This window comes from Parasteatoda tepidariorum, chromosome 5 (assembly GCF_982258835.1).
Source record: "Parasteatoda tepidariorum strain Cologne lab strain chromosome 5, Ptep-v5.0, whole genome shotgun sequence".
Taxonomy (NCBI): Eukaryota; Metazoa; Arthropoda; class Arachnida; order Araneae; family Theridiidae; genus Parasteatoda; species Parasteatoda tepidariorum.
Genome location: NC_141759.1, coordinates 95,977,603 through 96,001,941, shown reverse-complemented (window position 1 = coordinate 96,001,941; position 24,339 = coordinate 95,977,603). Strand labels below are relative to the sequence as shown.

The window sequence follows — 24,339 nt, the reverse complement described above, 5'->3', positions numbered from 1 at the left end:
CTCTCTTGCAGTGATGTATTTTTATAATTTATGATCAATAATAATTTAAAAAATTAACAATGCTGATGAAAAACAGTTTGCAGGAATGTAACAATAGCTCAACAGACGCTCTGCTGAAAAATTCTTGTCCCATAACAAAATGGCGAATAATCTCTAACAAACATTGAAGGAATTACAATTTTCCCGTTCTTCTGTTGCAGGTGTGAAGAAAAGAAAAAGTAAAAGAAAAATATGCAAGTCATTCTCTAAAAGGAATGAGTTTGGCAAAATGCTTAAATGATCTATTCTGTATTTCTGATCTATTCTGCACTTTCAGATGCAAGCCAACTTTATTATTTTTACTTTCAGAAATATATGTTTTTGAAATTTAATGAAGTTCAAATAAATTGATTCAAGAAATAATATATTATAAATTAATAATATATTATAAATTAATAATGAAGTTCTAAATATATATAGGCACTGAATTGAATTTATATTCATAGTACTTACATCAGAGCAAAATGTCCCCGATTGAGATTCTACGTAATTAAGTCTAACATTTTGTATTTTCTGAATTAAACCTAGAAAAAGAAATTACACCATATAAATAATAAATCATATATATGCTTCTTTTAGTACAATTAATGTAATAAAGATATTAATATTTTGAAGCATAAACTAGAGATTTTCCCCTAGCGAAAAGAGCGAGCGAGCGATTTCACCTAGCGAGAGAATTTCACCTTTAAAAAGAGTTCAATACTTTATTTTCAAAATTGAGTTATTTTATTATCACATTGTCGTTATCTCAAAATTAGAATACTGGAAAAACAGATTAATTTTGGAATGGGAACTATCGGAATACAGAACAAACAGATTAATTTTGGAATGGGAAATATCGGAATACAGAACAAACAGATTAATTTTGGAATGGGAACTATCGGAATACAGAACAAACAGATTAATTTTGGAATGGGAACTATCGGAATACAGAACAAACAGATTAATTTTGGAATGGGAACTATCGGAATACAGAACAAACAGATTAATTTTGGAATGGGAACTATCGGAATACAGAACAAACAGATTAATTTTGGAATGGGGACTATCGGAATACAGAACAAACAGATTAATTTTGGAATGGGGACTATCGGAATACAGAACAAACAGATTAATTTTGGAATGGGGACTATCGGAATACAGAACAAACAGATTAACTTTGGAATGGGAACTATCGGAATACAGAACAAACAGATTAATTTTGGAATGGGAACTATCGGAATACAGAACAAACAGATTAATTTTGGAATGGGAACTATCGGAATACAGAACAAACAGATTAATTTTGGAATGGGAACTATCGGAATACAGAACAAACAGATTAATTTTGGAATGGGAACTATCGGAATACAGAACAAACAGATTAATTTTGGAATGGGAACTATCGGAATACAGAACAAACAGATTAATTTTGGAATGGGAACTATCGGAATACAGAACAAACAGATTAATTTTGGAATGGGAACTATGGGAATACAGAACAAACAGATTAATTTTGGAATGGGAACTATCTGAACACAGAACAAACAGATTAATTTTGGAATGGGAACTATGGGAACACAGAACAAACAGATTAATTTTGGAATGGGAACTATCGGAACACAGAACAAACAGATTAATTTTGGAATGGGAACTATCGGAATACAGAACAAACAGATTAATTTTGGAATGGGAACTATCCGAACACAGAACAAACAGATTAATTTTGGAATGGGGACTATCGGAACACAGAACAAACAGATTAATTTTGGAATGGGAACTATCGGAATACAGAACAAACAGATTAATTTTGGAATGGGAACTATCGGAATACAGAACAAACAGATTAATTTTGGAATGGGAACTATCGGAATACAGAACAAACAGATAAATTTTGGAATGGGAACTATCGGAATACAGAACAAACAGATTAATTTTGGAATGGGAACTATCGGAATACAGAACAAACAGATTAATTTTGGAATGGGAACTATCGGAATACAGAACAAACAGATTAATTTTGGAATGGGAACTATCGGAATACAGAACAATCAGTTACTTCCAATCACAACAGATTATAATTATTTTTTGTTTTGCTTCCGCCCGAATAAAAACGTGATAAAACAAAACGTATTGACGAATTGTGCTATGTCCGAGTTCACTCGTAATAAATATTTGCAATATATACATACCCAAGTTAACTCGGGATAACCAGGGAAGCGGTTAAGTATATTCAGAGAAACCTCATGATTATTGGTTCAAATGACAGAAGTTTAGATTTGTAGAATTGAACTGCATTAACTGTTACACAAATGCTATACCAAAGAGTCTCAGTGCTGCCATCTAGTGTGGCAGAAACTAGACGTCCAAATTAACATGGCCAACGGTATCTCACCCATTTTGGTAGTCCTGAAAGAGTGGATACTACTTCTGGAGAACGTACTACAGGGGTCTGTCCAGACATTTTGTGAAAGGTCCGGTTTTCGTGAAATTGTGAAAACATTACTCACATTCTTTCAACCAGGTTCCGCTTTTATGAATTTGTGCAAATAGGGTCCGGTTATTGTAAATATCTTTTTCAAGGAGTTTTTAAATTGTAAATAGATACAAGATTATGCTCGGCACTGTCAAATTATAATAAAAAAAATTAAATTTTCAAAAATAAACAGCAATTGCTGCTTCTAAATTAGAGATGCAACATACAAATGTTTGGTATTCAGCCCATACTGCTGAATGCAGAATATTCATTTCGGACGAGTAAAGGAAGAATCGTCTGCCGAAGACAGAACTTAATTCGCTTACATCCATCTGTCTTGTTTTCTGCCCTGGGAAGGGTTTATTCGATTAACAAAACAATAATGAAGATAAACAAATATGTGAAGGGCTCGATTGAAAGAAAAATCATTCTGTGAAGGGTCCGTTTTTAAGTTAAAATATTTTGTGAAGGGTCCGTTTTCATAAAAAGATATTTTGTGAAGGGTCCATTAACAGACCCAAATTTCTTCTAAAGAGATCCCTGCACTAGGTCTGCTCATGTGTGTGCACTTGTGCAGCTCAATGGAAATAAAAATAAATAAAAAAAGGTCAAGAAACCATACCTTTCCGTTTTGCTGGATATGAAAAATCCACTACAGGTACAGGAGCCAAAGGATTGAAACAAGGCAGAGCAGTAACACATGCTAATTTACAAGAATCATTTTCCAGTGGAAGTCTCTCCAACAGTTTTGGAGCTGTCCGTGAAGCACAAAACGCTGACTTGATTGCAATGTAATTAGCGTGAGGCATTGTATTTTGATATGTAGCTTCAGATTTGAAAGACACATTATCTTCATTTGTGATATATGACTGGAATATAAATGAAACAACTTATAAATTTACATTATCTCAACATATATTTTTAGATTTAAAAGGTGCATTATCTTTGCTAAGGATATAAGACTAAGATATAAATACAATTTATAAATTTGCAGATCTTTTATATGTGTATTTTCAGATTTAAAGGACACATATCTTCATTTGAGATGCATGACTGAAAAACGAGAAAAAATTTCTAATTAAAATATATTTATAATACATTGTGTCCTTCTAAAAATTTATAATTTATTATGTCATTCCAAAAATTTTAAATATATTTTGTTATATAGTTAAAAGTTTATTTAAAATTAAATTAAAATATAACAATTATAATCTAAAGAAAAACCTTGATGAGTTGAAAATAAAAGTTAAATCTGCAATAGTTAAATTGTTTTTCAAACATTTTCCTGGAAAAACAATATTAAAGTTCTTTTTCATAGAATCTTTTACCACAACAAAGTTTTTTTTAACAAATAATAAACTATTTTTATTACAGTTGAAAGTACATTAAACTTAATAAAAAACTATTAGGTTAAGTTTTGTCTCCCTGCCACGATAATGGTGCAAAATATCAATACAGAGAAAAATCAGTTTTTTAATTAAAAAAAACATTTATAATTTTATTTTTCAATATTTGAAAAACTACTCCATAGCATAAGAAAATGTGCAAAATTCAAGAATTATTTATTGATCTTCGTGATTTTCACCTGAGTGGAAAATCTTTTCAAATTGATTTTTTTTTTTAGTTTAAAATTCAAGCTTTTATTATGCAACTGTTATTCAATTAGAGAACAGTTTTATAGGAGAATTATCTCCTTAGACCCTTGAAAAACACCCTTAGTGAAGTAATTATACAACTGATATTCCATTAGTGAACAGTTTTATAGAAGAATTATTTCCTTAGTCCCTTGAAAAACACACTTAGTGAAGTAATACTGCTTTATACATAAAAGGACTTTAGTCACTAACCTGCATAACTGTTTAATAGTTCACTATTGTTACCTGACAAGTAAACATAAAACAATTCCATTGAAAATATAAAATATTAACTTTTTAATTTTTTGTTGATTATAAAAACGGCATATATAGCAAGACATTTAATGGAATCATACTTTATTTATCTTCTAATCAATTTCTTCTGTTAAAAAAAATATATTTAAAAAAAAACTGGATTAACTTTACAATTTTGTAAATTATAATGAAATTTGGTACGATAAAATTTACACAGAAAATATGAAACCAAATTATCCATGTGAATGATTAACTCACAACTGATTGCATAACTCACTACTGATTTCATAAATAAGAATTGATACCCGATTACATAACTCACAGATTTTAAATTATATATTTAAACTAATTTATTATAGATTCATAAATTGATTTGTTTTAAATAAGTTTACAAAAAATCTTGCGAAATAAATAAAACATTTTCAAAATATACTTATAAAAAAAAATTCATACAATGGTCCAATTTGTTTTTATTTAAAAAAAAATGCTAATAAATTTTTTTGAAAACTTAAACCAACTGTTTTTTTGAGAAAGTGATTCAATAAAATGATAGTTACATAAAGATAGAAAATTCATCCACTCTTATTCAGCATTTATAAAAATTGCGATAATTTTATCTTTAAATATTACAGTAAATTCAATAAAATGATAGCTGTATGTTAGATGAAAATTCATCCTCTCTTATTCAGTATTTATAAAAATTGCAATAGTTTTATCTTTAAATACAGTAAATTCACTATATCAGAAAATTTTTAAAAACATTTGACAACAGACCTATTGAAAATTTAACTTCAGTGAGTTTATTTTTTAGATTTTAAAATAAAATAACAATCCTTATATTTGACAAAGGCTTTGCAAATTCAAATTGTTTAATGATATTGACCTTTATCTTAATATAGTCCTGTTCGCAGAGTTGTGGCGACAGGGTCACATTGTCGCAGAACGTTACTGAGGTTTTTCCTTTGGTTTTCCTTTGGGAAGTAAAAAATTTGGGTTTTCTTTTTTGCAGAAATTTTCGTTCTATTTTTTATGTACTTATTACTTTTGACTTCCATATAGTTTTTAAAAACTTATATTCTTAATATGATATTGTTTATTACAGGAACTGAATCTCAAAATGAAAACATACATCCCCTTTTCGAAGAGTTCGACTCGCATGATTTCATCATCGACTTTTTTTTGCTAGTTACTGCTGCGGATTTCACGATTTCTTTATATTTTTTTAATGTGATGATGATTTACAAAAAGGAAATAATTAACGTGTTTCCCCCGTACAAAATGCGAGAATATTGACCACAATATTAGAATTAAAAAAAATATTACATATTCAAATAAAAAAGCTATATTTTATTTTAACCAAAAAGTAATTTATTTACTTTTGAAGTTGACTCTTCTGTTACTTTAAATTAGTAACATGTATATTTGTTATTTTAAAAAGTACCTGGCAGAAAAATATTAGTATTAGAGAGACACATCGCAGAAAGCTGGAAAAAATTCCGCCACAGGGGTCACATTCTTTTTTTTTTATTCATATCATAAATAATTATTTCTATGTTCTAAAAAAATATATCAGGAAAACTTTATGAGAATACTTGTTTGGTTTTAGTGGTTCTCCGCCTTTCTTTGGGCTCATCATCCACATTGTCATCCTCACCATCAATGTCTTGATCCCTACCCTCAACAACTATATAAAATAAACAAAAAAAAAACAATATTAAAATAATATTAATTTTCCAAAAACATTAACTTATATAAAATGAATCAAATAAGAAACAAAATAAAAAATTATGAATAATTTTAGCTACGACATTTTTTTTAAAAAAAACTTTTTTTATGCGACCAAATTAAGAAATGAAACAGCATGATGAAGCAAATTTGTCGACACATATTATAGTACTGATAAGTTTGTACACAAGTTTTTACCTCTATGTATCAGCTTTTTATGAAAAAATTAAAAACCTTTCCTGCTTTAATATTAGCACTGAAAAACCACATGCCAGTGAAAAATAAATTATATGCATAGCACTAATAAAATATCTTTGAAAGAAATAAAATTTTACAAAAGGATGAAAAAAAAATTTTTCTCAAAAAATAAATAAAACAGCAATTTATTAAAAATTGCATACAATCTAAAAAAATTTTTATACATCCCTCAACTTGTGTTAAAATAAATAAATTTATTAACTCTATTTTAAGTACATTACTTTACAGAAAGAAATAGTGCAGATTTTTTTTCAGAGAAAATTTTATTTCTTGTCTCCTCCCTCACATTAAACTTAAAAATAAATATAAATTTATTACCAGTATCTAAGATACAATTCAATTTGTTTTAGCTTTTATGTAAGATAGAGGTGCCCAACCTGTGGCTCGCAGGCCACATGCGGCCCACCGACTGTTTATGTGCGGCCCGTGGGCTTTTTCGAATGCAATACAAAAATTTCTTTTTATTTGGTTTTTGTTTAAACATTATAAATTTTCTTTAATTAAAATTTATATTACTCAATAAAATGCATATACTGTTTAAATTTTCATTCTGTCAGTTTCTTTTTGGTTAGAGTCTATATCCCCCCTAATATATATATATATATATATATATATATATATACATTTGATAAATTAATGAATGTGAATAAGGGAGAAAGTTTTTTAAAAAAAGTATTAGTTTTTTTTTTCTTTTTGGTTTTAAATTAATTCAAATAATTAAAAGTATTTATTTTCTGCAAATATGTTATTAAGCTTAATGATTAAAATATTTAGTGCTTAGAACACTAATGTTTAGATAAAAATTATATTATTTGCCGCTAAAATGACTAAATATGCATGCGGCCCCTTCATTAATCTACCTGCTGAACAAGTAGTCCTTCACTCAAAGAGGTTTTGCACCCTCAATGCAAGAAGAAGAAAAAATAATATAAATGATATTTAAAATTAATAAAATATAAATATAACCTTTTTTGTTTAATACAATGGTCTGCAACTGATTATGGAATTGCATTGTTTCTTTGTACAGAGCATCTACTCTTCCAGCATATATCTTTGAGCTTGCTTGGAGTGACATACTTGCAGACTGTAAATCCGGAATGCTGTGCTTTATTTTATGGTGCATAATATCAATGAGATGAAGTCCAAATGCATTCTTTGTGTTTATTTTCTAAAGAAAAAAAGATAAGTTACATTTCTGCCCAAGAGCATAATTATGTCTAATGTTTTGCAATAAGACTTCTGATAACTCAACTACAAATATTTTGATAATTATAAATGTAGGTAAATCGTTCTACTCCAAGCATAAAGAGTTTTGAAGGGATTGATTATTCTGCTACATGTATAGCAGTTTAGAGCACTTTCTCTTTAAGGCTTTTTTTTAAATATAAGAATAAAAATTCCATAAGAAAAATACCTGATATTATTTATAATGCAGTAAAACATAACAAATATGCTATGGTAAGCAAAATAGTTTTTACATATAATTAATTCATTTACAAATGTTTATTACAATCTTCCTTATGCACCCTTCTTCCCCACACACCTTTGATAGTTTTTTCTACTCTAAAAAATATGAGATGACCTAAAAATTTTTAGGGTTTGTGTTTGGAGCAAAAAATAAAGCACAATCAATTAATCACTGCACTTTACAATTGACAATTTACATTTATGCTGTTTGCGTTAGAATAATAACTTAGAGATATAATTGGATTTTAAAAAAACTCAATAAAATAAGAAAAGAAAAACAGGCATAATAAATACATACAGGAAATTTCAAAAGCCCTTTCACCTTTCAGAGAATTTCCACAAATTATAAAATTATTTTGCTTCAGTGGATGCGAGTAGGATTAATGAAGAAATATATTATAGCATATAAGCAAAAGGAAACACGTCCTATCTAGAAGAGAAAAAAATTTCGACTGCCTCAGATTCTAAGCTAACGGCTAAACAAGAGAGGGCATCAAAAAGACGCAACAATCGGAGAAAACATGTGCAAAAACGGCAACTGATTGGATGCCTGCAGGCGGTGTCATATTCAACATCATGTTAAGGTAAAAGCAGTAGCAAGAAAGGGAAAACAAGATTAATCGTTATGCAAAAAACCCTCCACTCCAGGCACAAAAAAGGGAAATAAGAATAATCTCTACTCCAGTAACAATAGTAAAACAAAATCCCAATGCAATTCATGATGTAAGTACATCATGTAGTACATAAATTATGTAGTACTACATAAAAAAAATTTCTTAGAAAGCTATCATAAACAAATTATTCTCTTTTGAAGATTTGATGGCATTAAGCAGCTGATTACACTAACTAGTAAGTTAAAACAGTAATAGAATTTCTATTTTACAAATTGGCAAGCATTGTATAAGAATTTTTCTGAGATACAATAGCGAAATATATTTTCCCCATTTCGTTATAAAATCAGTTAATCTTTTATGAAAATATGAAAAAAGCTTAGTAAAGAATTTCTAAATAAAAAGTATTCTTACATTTTCAGCATCTAGCTTTAAACAGAGCGCTAAATGTTGTACCATTTCTTCCTCACTCATATCAGTTAAAGCATCAGATTTACTAAAGAAAAGTACATATTTATAAGAAATGCACGAAAAACACTAAGAACTGAAGTAAACACAAATACTAAAAACACTAATCAACAATTTAAAGAAATAAAAACAATATGTTATAAAATATAATTTTTAAATAACAATAAAAGATGCTGAAAGAAGACAAAAATATAATATAAATATAATTTTTACTGGATTTAAATTGCTACATCATTTATTATTTACTGTTGACCTGTTTGAATTAAGTTATATAATTATTATGTCTGAGTTCACATATAGTTGAGGTAAAAAAAATAAAAAAATTAACAAGCTATAAAGATTTTGAGGGAAGTGAAGATCAACGGTACATAGAAACACAGATGCAATAATGAGTTGCACCAACTATAGATACAAGAGACAGATATTAACAATTACTTTAAAGTAAACCTTATTGAATTTGATGACATCTTTAGAATGAACTCATCTATGTTGACATCCAAAGTTTCATTCTTCAAACAAATTGATATCCCAATTAGAGGCAGGCCCCAAGTAAGTTAGGTACATTAAAGAAGACTTTAAAACAATTAACTGTATCAATTAAAACAATTTGGCGAAAAGAAGATTCTTAATAAATTTTGGCTCAAAAAGGGCTATTGAGTCAATAAGGAAGAACATTCTACTTGCAAAAATTTGTTAGCAGCCGATAAATATAAAACCCTAAATTTATCCCTATTCATAAATTGCCTTATTAACGTAAGTAAATTAAATTCCAATATAAGACTTTCATTTTGAATTTTATATAATATAATTAATATTTTAATTTAATAAATTTTATATAAAATTTTACTTTTTAGATGCAATATTTCTCCATTAACTCTTACTTTATTTTTTCTCAGATGATAAATTGTGTAAGGATTATAAAAGAAGAAAACAGTGATATTACAATAACATAGAAGTCAGTGGTAATTTTAATTTGTGAAATCTTATTCATGATCATTAAGGCTCGAATTTTGCTGAAGTTTAGTTTTTCATTTTAATTCTTTTTCCCTGCATTTTTAGAAGTTTCCTTGACAAGGCAAATAAATTATGTTATGAAAATATTGAAATGTGAAAAACTGTTAATATATAAAATAATAAAACACAAATGTAATTTTTATAATTTATTATTTTATCTTTAAATATATAACTATAATGGTGAATAATAACAAAATGAAACCTTATATGTTATAAAAGAATATGATATGTTATAATTTGAATATTAAAAAAACATATATAAAAATATTAATGATAAGATATACTTTTAAGTGGTTTAAATGAATAAAAAATAGATGTAATTTCCATCAATCATAGAAACATTTTTTTATTAGTTTTTTTTATAATATGACCTAAAAGTACACTTGAAGGCATTTTAGCAAATTTAATAGTCAATTCAAAATAAAATAAATAGTTTATTTACCTTTTACTGACATTGGAATCAGTATCTCCATCAGCTCTATTAGAAACCATTTTTCTAATCTACGAATAATGTCCAAAACATAAGTAACATACATGATACAAAATCATTTATTACTAAAAACTATTTACGCAAAATATACTTAGAAAGAATTCACCCTAGTTTTTAAATTAGGCTGCTGTATTTATACAATTTTTACTGCAAACAGAGGGATTAATTTTATGTACTTTCTATATTTCAAATTTTCAATACTTAGAGGGGATTTCATTTATCGACTATATCAATCTTCAACTATCAAAAGGTACATCAAGATAGAATCAAGTTAACATGTCTTATATAGTAGTGAATTCACATTTAATATTTATAGTGGTAGTTACCCACATTAATCCTCTTCCAGAATTTTATCTGTGATAGAATTCGATGAACAGATACCACTAGTTGATTCATGCTGTTTATTTATTTATAAAATTTTTGCTCATTATATTTTTTTCCTAATGGCATTTCGCTCATTATTTTTTTATATAGCATTTCGCTCATTCTTTAATTTTTTTTTTTTTTATATCACTTTGCTTATTTTTTTTTTCTATATTGTTTATTACCAGGAGGCTTTATTTACTTCCTTTTTTTTTTCTTTGAGCAGTTTTTACATTAAGCAAATCAACTGTTTAATGTAAACCATCCATTGATGTTGGAGTGTTCAAATCACATCCGGGTCACCATTGAGGGGATTTTAATTACCATTCATTACCATTACTATTTCAACCTTCATCTAAAGTCTTATATTTCATATTTAATATTTATAGTGGTAGTTACGCCACAACTTTATCAAAGCTTATTTTTAATAACAAATCAGTCAAAATACAATGGAACTAAAAAAAAAAATTAATTTCTTTCATTTATAATGCTACCAAATTTTTTATAAGAAATATCATTATTTCTATTCCTCATCACTATTTTCAAATCACGGAATCAATTGCTCAAATAAGTGCGATAATTAAGATATTTATATTTAAGTTAATTAAATGGCAATTTCCCAGTATACTTTTTTCAATTGCATTTATAGCGTTAAACTTCATATTTAGTGTGAGAACTTCAATTTTCATTAACAGCTGAGAGTGATAAAAAAAATAGTTAAGAGTAAACAAGCTATGTCAATAGAAAATATAAACACTCTCACTTACTAAAGTCCCCAGGTCTAACTATATCCTTTAAATAAAACGTTTAATTCCAAATTAATATTTATTCTATGTAATAAAAATCTAAATTAAAAGAGCCGCCGTAAAGAGTTATTTTGAATTTTTCTAGCATCAATATCAACGATGCCAAAAAATATTTATACGTGAAATAATTCGAGAGAAAGTTATTCGTGATAGATAAAATTTCACCAATCAGCAGGGTTCTTATCGTTAATTAGATACAGTGAGAATGGCCTTAGAGTCGGTCTGCTTTTATGTTTGAATTTTGCAACGGGCAGAAAGAAACCTTTCTTCACCATTTTTAAACTTTCATGTAACGTAAACATAAGCATTACAAATTTGAGAAGTTCTTTTCTATTAATACAAATGTAATTAAAATTAAATAGTATTCATTAATTTAAAACATGTTAGCTTTTGAGGAGAAAGCGCGGGTATTTTTCGATGCAGTGTTTAGTTTCGAGGGTCTATTTGATGCTGATTTCCTCATGAAATTACTGTTTAAAAATGCCAATCCAAACTATGTTATTAGTGATGACGTTCTTTGGAGTTCTAAACTTCACGTTGCTGTCCTCTCGAAAGATTGCAGTCTTGCCTTAGTTCAAAGTATTCTTGCTGAAGATTCTTCGCAGTTGAATCAGAAAAATATTTTTCAAGTTACTCCTTTACACCGCGCTGTGTATTGTGCAAAAAATCTTGACATTGTTATTGAGCTTTTGAAACAAGGCGCAAACGTAAATGCTGTAGAACGGTCAATGATGTCTGCGTTGCACATTGCAGCATACAACAATAATCAATATCAATATGACCTGCTCCAAATTCTAATAGAATTTGGCGGAAATGTTAATTGTGTTGATTATAAAAATCAAACACCATTGCATATGTTAGTTAAAAATCGTTATGTGCAAGAACAATCAGTTTGCCTTTTGCTTCAAAAAGGCGCTGATCCTAATGCATGTGACAATTACAGTGACAGTATTCTAAAAGTTGCCATACAGAACACGTACATATCTCTGAATATTATCAAAACACTTCTTGTGTTTGGCGCCAATCCTGAGGAACATCTTAAATATTGTATTCAAAACTTACCTCTTGCTAAGTTACTTATTCAACACATAGCTGTAAAAAAAATTGAAACTGTTTTTAAAAATATTGAAGATGGCTTATTTGATTTATTACCAGACCAATTTGTTGATTTAACCTTCTGTACAAACATTGAGATTTATTTAGAATTATCTTCTTTCAGTGATAATTGTATTAATGAATTAATGGCTATGAGAAAGATAAATATCAACCAAAGTTGTACATTGTTTAAATTTATCTCTGAACAGTCTTCTAATGCTAGGATAAGGGATATCAATAAAAACAGGTCTTTATTTGAAGATGCATTGTTATCCATGAAATATGATAAATTTTCCTACTGTAGTGATCTAATAGATGCTGCATTTGAATTTCACGATGTTTTGAATATATTATCTGAACATGGTTTGTATGCTGTACAATCTAGGAAGTCATTGGAACACAAGCGAATCTATTTGAATTATTATGCAATTACAGATTTAGCATCATATGTAACTAAAAAAGACCTTATAAACCTCGCCTTAGCTTACATTAATGAAAATAATCAGAGAGATCTAACAAAAAGGAAATTATTTACCTCTAAATCGACTAAGCGACTCCATGATGGATTAAGTGACTCAATGTTGTGCATGAAGCGTTTGAAGTTGTAAAATGAATTGTTTTTTGTTGTTTTGTTACTAGTTTGATAAGCAAACAATATATTTTATAATCTACAAATAAAAAATCTTGATAACATGATCAAGAGTGCCTTTGTAGCTTTTTTATCACATTAACCAATTAATTTATTTCAAATTCTGTTGACATGTTAAATTTTGTACCAATCTGTTTCGGGGGTCATGCAAAATCTTTTACCGCAGCTATATTTGTTCATTCATTAAGTTTGCATCCATTACCACTCAATTTAATAAGAATAAATTGTCATTGATGCATTGGTGCCATTCTTCAGTTCTCGGGATTGAAATCAGTCTCTCGAAAGAAAATCATACTGAATTTCATCAATTAATTTCTTTTCCATTAGTTCTTTTAATTAAAATGTCCTTTTTTTTCCTTAAAATTTTAATTTTATACAAAAATTTTCTACTTATTTTTCTAGTTAATTTCATACACATATTACATTTTAATGAAAATATTGCTATTTTTCATAATTAACTGATCTAGTAATGGTGTTGCACTGCAATGAGAGAACAGGATTGGTTGAACTTCAGTGCCTGCTTGCTTTAAACAAAATTTGTACTATTGTTGGATCTAAATTTGTTTCAGTTATCTTTTCCCCTAACGTTTTCAAATGCAGAACAAAATTAAGATTTTTTTTATAAAAAAATTATGGAGGTAGACAAGAAATAAATAATGTAGCAAAAAAAAAGTTTCATAATGCCTCGATCATATACATCAGGCTTAAAAGCTTCAGACCTATGTGTAGCTTCATAAAAAATTAATGGTTTATTATTCAATGATTGGTGCAAAAAGATCTACAAGGATAACTATTATTTTTATCTTGTTTGCTGTGAAAAAATAAATTAACAAAATGAAAAAAAAAAGCAAATTGTTTTAATGTATATACCATTATTATATAGAAAGAAACATTTTGAAGTCAGCGCGCTATAAATTTCTGAAAATTCTTGTATGCAACACTACAAGGGACTGCCTGCCCTTTGATCCCTACAAGTGTGCCCTTTTTGTACAAATAAGCCACCATCCCCTAGGAAACACTACCTTTTTATTCATATACTATTTTTTAAAAAAAAATTCTCAGTTTAAATAATAATTACACACTGGTAAAATTATCTGTGTTAACAGGTTTAATTGTTATTACTACTACAAATATTTACTAAGGATTATTTTCAACTCGTTTAATTTTTATAAGTATCAATTTTTCGAGGGGATTAATAAACTTTTTAATGATGTTAAAATTATTCTTTAAATAAATACCTTTTTTAAAAAATCAACTTTAACTGCCCCTTTTCTCATAATTTTCACGCTTTCAAGTTGTTTATCAATTTAAAAAAAAAAAATTTTAGTTTATTTTTTTAAAAAATGTGTGCACGGAGATTTAGCATGGCTTTATTTATTTCTATGCTCTATTTTTTAATGAAAATTCTTTTTTTAAGTATACACATAAAAGAGGGTAATTTAAAAATTGTTGAGGATCAAATTCAATTATTACATAATATTACACATTTTAATAAATTTTTACAGTGTTAATTGAGTGCCCTTTCAATATTTAACATGCCTTTTTCTGCTAGGCAGCGCCCTGCCCTTTGTTACTCCTAGGGAGAACTATGTATTATCTATGCACTGAATCTTTTAATTTTTCAGACAAATTTATCTTGCTTTTATTGCACTTAATAATTAATTATTTTATTTAATATGAAATTCATTAGAACCCAAGAGAAAAAAAACTCTGCAGCCAACTACTGAAAAAGGTTTAGCTCTCATTAATTTAAGCCATAAATTATTTAAATATTTTTGGGCCTGTCTACTTTATAGGAGACCAATATTCCATTTATAAAATTAGTATAGTTAATTTTTGTCTCAATTTTTTATTTATAATTTTTTTTGAGGAAAAAATATTGCCCAACCTCTTGAAATATTTTACTTTCCTTTGTTCATACTAAGTGAAATGTTGTTTAAAAAAAAAAACGCTGTTCATTTGTTTTTAAAATAAGTTACATGTTTTTAAAATTCCTTTTTTCATATATATAAATATGCTCTGTGCTTTTTGTAAAATATCTATTTATGTATTAATATTTTATGCCTATGCAGAACAATTTGCTTCTGCAGCAGAGTATTATTAACTTTTAATAAAAGGATAATTGACATTGTTATTGATAGTAGAGTGTCAAAACTTTATTTTGAAAATCAATCCATAAAGTAAAATCTAAATTGTTATTCTGGATTCTTTAAATTTATTTGCCTAATGGCTTATGACAAACAAATGATGACCTACCCTCAAAAAGTTTAGACCATGGGGCCTCTTAAAAATCAACCCCTTTAAAAATAGAAGGAATACAAAAAAAAAAATACTTCTTAGCAAAATGATACTTCAGCTTTGTATTAATGAATAAAATTATGAAACAAAAGCGTACTAACAAAAACATATTCCTGTTTATTATTATTTAGCAGCGATTATTAACTTCTGTTTAATATTAAAAAGAAATTAAGTTAAATAGGTTATAAAAATCTACAGAGCTTTATCAACAATAATTGTTTTTTTTTTTTTAATTTATAAGTTTTAACTTCTTGGGGGGGGGGGAGGCATTATTTACAGCTTATTTTGTGTAATTAATTCTCATGAGCACTGTGAAAATCATTCATTCCACCTCATCCCCTAATGCATTCTTAGGAAAAAACTCAATTCACTGATTTAATCTTCAATTCAATTTTGTTAAAAAAAATCGAAAAATAAATTATTTTAGTTCTTCCTTTTCTACCTATTCAAATCTTTCCTTACTCGTTTGTTTCGGCTGATGTCAAGGTAATTAAAGCCTTTTCATGGAGGAAGGGATAGGACATTTATGGGTGATCTTGTTTCATCTTTGTTTCTCAGAATTCATCAGGAAACAGCTTAACTTATCACATCAAATTTCAAAAACATTTGAATGGAAAAAGCCCAATGTCTTATAGGGCTATTATTGAATTTTATCACAGATAGTTTCCAGGGGGACAAAGAGGCAGTGATTTTGGAGACAATTTAAATGGGATGAGTTGTGGGTGTCTGTGATTCATTTAAAAGTCCACATAGGGTCTTTTTTCTTCAATCTTTACCAGTGACCAAAGGAGTAACTCATGAGTGGTGGGGGGTTTCTCTCCTTTATTAAATGGATCATAATTATCTGCAAGATCAAGAATTTGAACATACCATTTCAACTTCATGATTCCAATTGTTTCAAAATTAAAATATTTACCTATAAATTATTTATCTCTCATTTAATGATACAGTACAGAACCCGTTATCAGTAAACCGGAACGAAATTCGATAAATTTTCCCGCCATTTTTATTTTTTTTCCTCATAAGATTTTAGGATTTTTCTTTCTTTTTTGAAAGATGTTTACCCTACCATCATTTTGGAAATAATCATTAGTGTATTACTTCGGTTTTTCAAGATTATTTCCAAATATTTTTATTTTCAGTTGGGTTTAACAATAAAAAAAGCTGCTTTTTGTAGCGATTCAGAAAACCGAAAAAATCAGTTATCCGGAATAGCGATGGTCCCGATCGTTTCGGATAATCGGTTCCCTACTGTATTTTATTAATTCTGTTTCACTATTTTTTTTTTTTTTTTAAATTCTGTTTGCTGTACATTTGAAGCCAAGAATTTTCTCATCGGTCAGCCATATATTTCTTCTGGGGCAGAATGAGTAGTGGATAATTTGGTAAAAGTTTTCATTTTTTTACAAAACCCATTTTAATTTTGCGTAACATATACATGGGAATTGAGAGAATTCTGTTTTGAACTCTTCTGAAAGGACTGTTTTCACATCAAGCAAATGTTTTTTATTCTTTTCAAAAATCAAGTAGTAGCTAACAGAAGAAAATATTAATTTAGTTAAAAAATTATATTCATTTTTTTTAATAGGAGCTTTTTGTGTTGTTTAATATTTTAAAAAAATGCAGACTTTAATGGGTAAAAATATGACAAGTATCTGGAAAATATGGTCCCAATAGTTAAATGAGGAAAATTGCTGAAAGTTAAAAGTTCTCCTTTTGGGTATTTCTCCATATCTAGAGAACGTTTTTAAGCGAAACATTAGCTTTTTCGCGCAGTTAGAAAATTTGCTTAACCCATTTTCGACCAAAGGTGCACCAACGCACCATCCATATATATAATTTTTATTAACACTGTGACGAATATTTTTCACTAATTCTATTTTTCTGCTATTGTCAAGAGTTCTGAAGTATATTATGATAAAATATTAGTAATTCTTCAATTCGTGTAAACACTTTCTGTTGAGAAATTTTTAAGCTACTCTAGCTTATTAACTTAAAACGGTTATTGACAAATTAATGCAAGCATATTTCAACTAAAATAACACCACATTTTATAAAATTTCTATGCTTGGCCTAAAATGGGTTAACAAGGATAATTTCAGGCAAAAAATTTTAATAATAATAAATTATCTTATTTAATAATTATCGAAAAATTATAATTTGAAAGATACAAGTTTTTAGATTATTTTAAATTAGGTAATTTAAAGGGAGAGAGAGTAAAAACAACTGAAGAATAACAAAATAAAATTTGGGGAAAACTGGACAAAATATTTAAACAAAGTTTTTTACAAAAAAAAATTTTTTTTTGATAATAATTACAAGTCATTATTTTATTTAATAACAATCGGAAAATTTAAATTTCGCAATTGTTTAGATTATTTTAAGCTCAGCAATTTTAAGAGAGTTGTTGTTAATTTATGCCGCACTGGAGCTGCACAATGGGCTATTGGCGACGGTCTGGGAAACATCCCGGAGGATGATCCGAAGACATGCCATCACAATTTTGATCCTCTGCGGAGGGGATGGCACCCCCACTTCGGTAGCCCGACGACACGCGCGCGAGCAATTTTAAGAGAGAAAACGCAACTTTATCAGAATGTAAAATTGGTCTGCAATCAGAATGTAAAATTGGACACGCCATCACAATTTTAATCCCTTGCGGAGGGGATGGCACCCCCGCTTCAGTAGCCCGACGATCTGCACGCGAAGTTGAGCACTTTACGGTAGCACAGTTTAACGAGGACCAATACCGCACACCCTCGGTCCCTATGCAGACTGATCCAAGTGGTCACCCACCCGCACACTGACCGCAGTCAGTGATGCTTGACTTCTGTGATCTGCTGGGAACCGTGCCTTACCGATCAGTCCACTGCGGGACGATTTTATCAAGGAAAAGAATTGGTAAAGGACTTATGACACGAGGCAACCTAGTTGAAAGCAACTAGCGGTTTCGGTGAAGTTGAAACGTGTCATATGATGGTTGCCCGGTTGCTTTCAACTAGCAACTGAAGTTAAAACCTTTCAACTTTAGTGGAGCAATCAGATTAGTTGAAACGTGTCATATAGTAGTTTCCAAATACTTTCAACCTTAACTAGCAACCATTTAGTAAACAAAATACGCGTGCTGATTCTGACGCATCCTGAATTTTTATCTTTTAAATTTGGACTTGGTTTAATCTTCTAACTATGACTAGTTTTAAATGGAATTCTAGTAATATATGTATTTTTTTTTTTTTTTGAAATTTTTCAAACGTATCCTTGTCTTTGGGACTTAAATAACAAAGATTATGCGAATAAACTAATTCCCTATAAACTAATTTCCTCTGTGGAGATATTAAAAGTTACAAATTATTATTGAATTTTAAAAGTGAATGAAAAAAAAAACTAGCATATTACTAATTACAAATGTTTAAATATTTGAAAATTCAAAATTATATAGCTTGAACGCTAAGCTTTTTAAACTCATTTTGACAGATTTTGATAGATATTTCCGAATACTAATGAAATTTTGAAAGCAAACGAAAGAAATTATTTTGCTTTTAAATCACCTTTTTTCTGTTCTAGTTCTTCTTTCAGAACCTCAGCTATCAGCTCAACGCCTACTTCAAGTACATCGTCAATAATCGCTTCCATGATAATTAAAAGAGCTTTTAGCAATAAACTTTATTGAAAAATATAAGTTCTGGTATTGGAATGTTATATACTATAATAGTCCAATACCAGTGCCGTTCTGGTATTGGACTATTCAGAGTTGGTTGAATAAGCGAAGGTTGTAACGTGTGATCACAAACGAGAAACCAAAAACCGGTTTCTTAACTTAGTTGCCTCCACTTGGTTGCCTAGTGTCATCAGCACTTAAAGCATTGCCCAAGTAGCACAATTCACAAAAACGATATCGTAAAAACGTAGCTTTGAACATTGTACAATATCGTAGCGAAATATTGTACTATATAAAAATGGACCCCTTTTATGTCGTATATTCAATATTGCAAACCAATATTGTACGGTATTGTAGAAACGTTGGGGAACGTCGATCGACATCTCTCCGCATTTACAAACGTTGTACTATGTCAACCGACATCGTCAACACGATATTCAAAAAACGAATGCTGTGGAATGCAGACAATCGCCAAAATTACGTTATTTGAGAAAATAAAAATTAGTTTTTGAAATATTCATGCCTGTTTGTACCCTGGAAAAACCGAACAAAACCGTTCTAGCTTGTTTAAAATTAAATTATTTGTTATTACCAAAGCCTGTAGAATTTTTTGATTATTAATATTTAATAAGTTTGGGTAGGCAGGTATATTTTACTATTATTCTAGAAAATAAGCTAGAAAGTAAATAGTTTTGTTAAGATATTTCTTCGCTTTTTCAGGGTACAAGCAGCCATTTATACTGTGAAATTATTTTAATATTTTAAGTGATTTGTGCAATAATTTTTAAAGCATCTATATTTTACTATGTAGATTAAAATTACAATATGTTTAATTTAAAACGATTAACTTTTTTGTTGTGACGTTTTAGTATTATATAATCTGTATTTTAATAAAATAGTATCTATGGAAAACAAAACTCCTTATCTTCACAGCATCAGGTTCGATTTTAAAAAAACTGATTAAAAAAAAAAAAAAAAAAGCAATATTTACACTGATATTGTCATAATAAAATAACAGGAGTCACTTCCTCAGATTTCTGACTTAAAAAAGGGCAAGCATGGTACAATAAGCTGCGATCTAATTTACTTATAGCCTTTATCCATTAAAGTGTTGCCAAAATATTTATTAGGGCTTGAACGGTTGTCAAATGTGTAAATGAAATATAATTTTTATTAAACAGTAAAGAATAATATACTAATTTCTATAATTTATTGTATTCTTTAATACAATCAATTGTTTCTAAAACAAAACTGTGGCAGTTGAGGCGCAAACTTAGTCTTCCTGCCTTCCCGGCCATTGGCGGTGGCAAGAACTTCACCAAATTTTTCAGCTTTTTCTAGTCAGCTAGTCTCTTTGAACAGTCTGAAGGTAGCAGCTAGTCTCTTTGAACAGTCTGAAGGTAGCAGCTGAAAAAAAATAAGACATAAACTGTGGTTAAATTTAATACTTTTAAATTAAAAGACAAATAGTTATATTGAAAAATTACATGAACTAAAGTAGACATGAGCACAATGCAAGTACTACTAACAGCCCTAGGTTGACAATTCTTTTGTATAGAATCAGAGCAGTTTTTGAGCAAAAAAAAGCAATACTCATCTTTTTTTAAAACAAAAAAGGAAATAATTTTAAAAAAAACTTTCGACCAGCTACTTGATGGTACAATATTCGATTAAAAATGTAGTTACGGCCTTGCCAAACGCTGTTACAAGAGGAACAGCGACGTCTGACTTAAAGAAAATACTAGCTATCAGGCAGATGGGTAAAATGCAGAAGATCTTATCTTCTGCGCATAAAAGAGGAAAAAATAGCTAAAATAAGTAAAAATGCAGAAAGCTTCTGCAAAATGCAGAAGGGTTGGCAGCTATGTATTTTATAATATGATAGACGGAAAAAAGTTTTTCCTTGAATAATTTTTAAAAAATATTTGGTCACCTTTCAATGAGGTGATCCGGGTTCCAATCCCAGTATCGGCTGAGATTAGAACCCGGCTAGTCAATACAAATTCCACATCTAACATGAGGTTACCACAGTGCTGATTTAGATATAGTGAAGTATTTTGTAAAGGTACTGCTAAGTGGTAATAAATTTTTAATCTTATATCAAAATAGATAAGCTAAGCTAAAAAAAAAATTTAAAAAATCTATGTACTTATTGGAATTTTTTTTCACAAAATTTCTTTATAGAAAATCTGATTATGTCAAAGATACTGTAAACATATTATGAGAAAAAATTACCAGTTAATAACTCTGCTGCTTCAAATAGACTTTGAAAGGGAAGAATGACACTATATCAGGAAAAAAACATCTGAATTCATCAGCCCCCTTTTCTTTCCTTCTATTTTTGACATATTAGGGTAATTTCTTTCTAATATAACCCATCTTTCTACTATAGCTTTAGAAATAAACATTTTCCACTAATAAAATATAATGTAGATTTTAATTCCATGCTTTTTTAATCAAAAGGTAGAATTTTAATTAACATTATTTGCATTTTTTTTGAAAAAATTCATGTTTATTAATTACTCTCTACAGCTATGGAAGTCTATATTAAGACAGCATTAAATGTGTACTTTAATTTGTACATTTAATGCCATCAATCAATCTCAAGAATCAAAAAAAATTTTTAAAAATGCAATTTCAAATGTGTTGGAATTTAACACACACCAAGAAAGAAAGCAATTTGAGTAACTAAAATTAATTAATGCAGCAATTTATTTAAAATAAGTTTTAAAACTAGAAAAAAAATAATAAAAGCATCAATAATTTAAAAACACTGTATTTTAACTTTCAAAATCAATGCTTTTTTTCTAAAAAAAAATCATTTGATTTAAATCATGTAATAAATCAAGCTGATCTAAATCAACAAACCCTGATAACTAGAAGAAGATGCCATGGTTGAAAAAAGATGCCATGAAAAACATTACAAAACCTTAAGAGCGGCTAACTTTTGAACTTTGAAACATACAATGCTGTAAATGTATTAGAGTTTAGAATACAAACTAAGCAAAATAAAACAGGAAGGACCAGGGTAGTTAATTTAAGGAATAACTGATCCATTTTAGTGCAAGATAATGACTCACGAAAAAGTAAAGTCTTATTACAAATTTTAAAATTCTAAGTCTATAAAATTACCTAAGATGGTGTTTGTAACAGCTGAGAGGCTTTCAAAACACTGTTTCCTCATCGCCAATTCCAAGATGGTGTTGAAGTAAAAGAACATAAATAGCCTTTACAGATGGTTTCAAAATAACATATCTGAAAGAAAAAAAAGATATACCATATATATATATATATAATGTTTTAATAACCATTACAAAATGTACCTCATATTTTATCATCAATTAAGACCACACAAGTAAAACGGGCATAGGATTGCTGAAGAAAGGAATTATCTACATTTTTCATTTTTATAATATATTATTTCTTATTTCAGTCACTTTATTCTCTAAAAGAGTTCTTGCATTAGTTCTTTACTTTGTATATGAGAAGCTTCCAAAGCAATGGCCTGTGCATAAATATATTAAACATTGCAATATCAGATTGTATGTTAACGAATCCAATTATCAAGAATTCTATGTATAAATAGTGTGCAGAGAAATACCCATACCATTAAAACACTTATCATGTGATAAGTGTTTTATTGACTGTGCAGTCATATTTGACTAAGAATCACATAAGTTAAAATATGTTGCAAAGTTGGGACATATTCAGCTATGGATTGCTTTTCATTTTGATATGTATATGGTATCTGCGACATTTTAGATTTTCAAATCCCTGACTTTCCATCAATAATTCCAAGAAGTTGTCATGATTTACCAAAGTTACTATTTTATCCGACAAAAACACTACAATAAATTCAAAAAAGCATTATAATAACATTAATTGAAATGATAGGTATAACCAAAGCTGTTATACTCTGAATCCTTGAAACAGAATTTTTTCGAGCTATTTGCGACAAAACTCTCTAGCACTAATATCTTTCTGCAAGATACTTTTCACAAAAATAAACAGTTATGTTACTAATTTAAAATAACAAAAGCACTGTGTTTAAAACAAAAAACTATGTATAACTTTTTTTAAAATTGAGCGTATAATTTTTATTATAACATTACATGCAACTATTGGCGTATATTGAACACGCCAAAAAGTTATTATTCAAATGCATGATTCAAATATAACTGGTAAATTTCTGTCAAAAAATAAATAAAGGTTTTTTTTTTTTTTCCAAAAGAAAAATCTTTCTGCAAGAACTTTGTAATGTTCAGCGAAAATGTTGCTGTGTCTCTGCAAATCTGCTACGGGGCTCTAAATCTTCTCATTTATTGATATTAAACTTAAATTGAGTAAAGAAAGAGTTAAAGCATTTAAATAGCTGAATAAAAATACAAAAGTAAATAACTTTTATATAGCTTTTTAAGGCTGCTTTTTTTCTTCTTAAAAGTAAGTGTAACATAAAAAGCCTAAACAAGAATTTTAAATTGATTAAAATAAATAAAAAAATTAAACAAATAAAATAATTAATGAGATTCTGAAATCACTGAAGTTTAAAAGATTATTCGCTCTAGAAAGGATGTTCTTTCCTTAATTATTTTAAAGAACACAATTGAAACATTTTATATTTTAATAAAATACGATTAAGATTGGATATTTTGTTACAAATTCAGATATTCAGAACGCTATGAAATTAGGGGGATTCTATTTTTAAAGTTAAGATTTTTCAGTAACCTAAATCCGCAATTTTTAAAAAAATAATAGTAAAGATCATGACAAATTTTGTTCCATATAGAAATCCATTACTTTCTAGGTGTGCTGATACCCTATATGTACCCTAATAAATACATATATGTACCCAAAGAATAGTATCAGGAGAGATATCTATTCTTTGGCACGAGCAAATGGGAGGAACGTTGAACAAGTTCGTCATCTTTCAGACATTTCTTTAGTCCGAGAAAAGCAGACAAATTGTTATAGTGCACAGAACTAATAAAAGTAAACAAGATCTTTGGGAATATCAGAATTGATTAATGTGATATAATTTAATAGTTAACAAACTT

General features: G+C 28.5%; 1 protein-coding gene across 3 annotated transcripts in view; it reads right to left on the bottom strand.

The window, feature by feature from the left end:
* The window catches only part of barr (non-SMC condensin I complex subunit H), a 101,525-nt gene that overhangs the window by 25,969 nt on the left and 51,217 nt on the right, over positions 1-24,339 (bottom strand). Inside the window, exons 1-7 of one of the 3 annotated variants that reach the window (XM_087164559.1) lie at positions 11,547-11,703; positions 10,369-10,427; positions 8,859-8,940; positions 7,333-7,534; positions 5,976-6,067; positions 3,117-3,363; positions 493-563 (exon numbers count right to left, since the gene is read on the bottom strand). In XM_087164559.1, coding sequence (XP_087020685.1) covers positions 493-563; positions 3,117-3,363; positions 5,976-6,067; positions 7,333-7,534; positions 8,859-8,940; positions 10,369-10,418 — 744 coding nt within the window. In that variant the 5' untranslated portion in view covers positions 10,419-10,427; positions 11,547-11,703. Of the gene's footprint in view, positions 1-492; positions 564-3,116; positions 3,364-5,975; positions 6,068-7,332; positions 7,535-8,858; positions 8,941-10,368; positions 10,428-11,407; positions 11,438-11,546; positions 11,704-24,339 lie in introns of those variants that run through there. The other 2 variants (XM_087164558.1, XM_087164560.1) reach the window with 2 other exon arrangements.